Genomic DNA, 2,060 nt, shown 5'->3' on the forward strand with positions numbered 1-2,060 from the left:
ATCCTCTGATGAACAACCCCCGATCTCTGAGTCTAACCCTTCCCCTCCCTCTTCCTCCTCCCCTCCACCCCCCTCAGCCTCCCCCTCCAAACGCCAAACCCCCATAATCTTCAATGATATCCCCTCAGGAGAACTGAAAGAATCGACAGAGAAATGCAAGGACATGGAAGTCGATGGAAAGCTAGACCCTCCTTCAAGCTCAGAGATTAATGTGGAAGGAAGCAGTCAAGTGCAACAGATGGAAGAAGAACCAGAAAGCATAGATCTGAATGGCCTAGACATTCTGGAACTAGAGCTAGCATGCAAAAAGAAAGCATATGACAGCATATCCGAAACCCAACTGAGTAAGCTGGAAGTGGTCATTTCGAGAGCTTATCAGCAGTAGCAACTAGGTATACAGCCAGGAAGCTAGTGGGATGGAAACCACCCCCCAAAAGAAACCAAAAAGAGAGGACGAAGAACAGATCTACAGAGAACGATCGAGATTGGGAAACTCCTGGTAGACTCAGGCAGGTATGCAAAATTGACAAAGTACTATAAACCCTCTGCTAATAGTTGAACCATGAAGCTTGTATCATGGAACCTAAGAGGGCTCAATAGCCCAGGGAAACTCAGAATGTTAAAAAACATGATTAAAATGGAAAAGCTGCAACTATGCTTTCTCCAGGAAACCAAATGCAAAGGATCTACTTTAGGTAGCATACTCTCCAAAGCATGGCCAGGATGTCGTTCGGTAGCAGTAGATGCCTCTGGAGCTTCAGGAGGGTTGGCCATTGCATGGAATACTCAAGCGTTAAATCTCTCAGATTTCCACACTTCTCATCATCTCATACAGGCAGCCTTCCACATTTTGGGCACGAACATTCATGGAAACCTATCAAATGTATATTTCCCGCAGGATACAGGAAGCAAAATTGCGCTTCTAGACACCATAGAGGCTTTGAACAACAACAGGAGGCACCCACTCTGGATTATCGGAGGGGATTTTAACATGATTACCAAGCTAGAGGAGAAGATCGGGGGGAGGAATAGATTGGAACAAGAAAATGTCCATTTCAAGGACTTCATTCAAAACACTTCCCTCATAGACATGCCTTTTTGCAATGGCACTTTCACATGGAGCAACCGCAGAGCGGGAAAACACCAAATCACTTCCAAACTAGATCGCTTCCTTATCTCAGATAACGCGGTTCACCTTGGAGGAGACATTTCAGCCGCAATTCTTCCGCACACCGGCTCGGACCATTGGCCGATTGCCCTCCAATGGCAAAGACCAGGTGATCTGACCAGGAGGCCCTTTCGCTTCGAAGGATTCTGGCTCTCGCATCCCGAGTTTAAAGACTTTGTCAAAACTACATGGACCTCCTTTATCCCACCAGAAGGGTCTAAGATGTATAAATTCCAACAGAAGCTTAGGTTCCTAAAAAATCACCTAAAGCGCTGGAACAGGGAAACCTTTGGAGATATCTTTAGAGCGCAACAAGAACTAAATCGGGAACTGATGGACCTCCAACAAAGAGTAACCACAGAGGGACACACTGAAGTGACCTTGGAACAGGAACGACGTATCCACAGATAGCTTGAAGAAAGGTAGAAGCAGGAGGAAATTTACTAGAGGCAAAAATCCAGAATTAGATGGTTGAAGGAGGGCGAGCGAAATACCAAATTCTTCCACAGAACCACTATTCAAAGAAGAATGCACAACAGCATTCCGTTCATCCAAAAGCAAGGAGGGGTAAAAGTAGAAAAACATGAGGAAATTGAGGAGGAATTTCTCAATCACTTCAATCAGGTCCTTCAAGATCCGGAGGGAGACAGGCGACATGCAATTGAAAGAATTACCAACAATGTGCCAAGGATCATTACGGAGGAACATAATGAGCTTCTCCTCTGCCCAATTCAGCCTCAGGAGGTGGACGAGGCAATGTCCTAGCTTAAGGAAGGAAAAGCCCCTGGATCGGACGGATTCACCACCAGGTTCTTTCACACTTTCTGGGAGATGATAAAACAGGAAGTCTGGCAAATTGTTGAAGAATCGAGAGCTCTCCATTGGTTGCTTC

At 45.8% G+C, this 2,060-nt stretch overlaps 1 protein-coding gene across 1 annotated transcript; it reads left to right on the forward strand.

Annotated features, from left to right (window-relative positions):
• The first annotated feature begins 637 nt into the window (after positions 1 to 637).
• Positions 638 to 1,579, forward strand: LOC149139515 (uncharacterized). The gene has a single exon (XM_089450750.1). The coding sequence runs from the start codon at positions 638 to 640 to the stop codon at positions 1,577 to 1,579; it is 942 nt and encodes a 313-aa protein (XP_089306876.1).
• Positions 1,580 to 2,060: the final 481 nt, after the last annotated feature.

This window comes from Pinus tabuliformis, chromosome X (genome assembly GCF_031772625.1).
Source record: "Pinus tabuliformis cultivar Carrire ecotype Pingquan chromosome X, CPIR1, whole genome shotgun sequence".
In the NCBI taxonomy this organism is placed as follows: domain Eukaryota; kingdom Viridiplantae; phylum Streptophyta; class Pinopsida; order Pinales; family Pinaceae; genus Pinus; species Pinus tabuliformis.

Bases quoted from the DNA above. Each gene is read 5' to 3' on its own strand.
- LOC149139515 (XM_089450750.1), top strand. From the start codon at position 638: ATGGAAAAGCTGCAACTATGCTTTCTCCAGGAAACCAAATGCAAAGGA.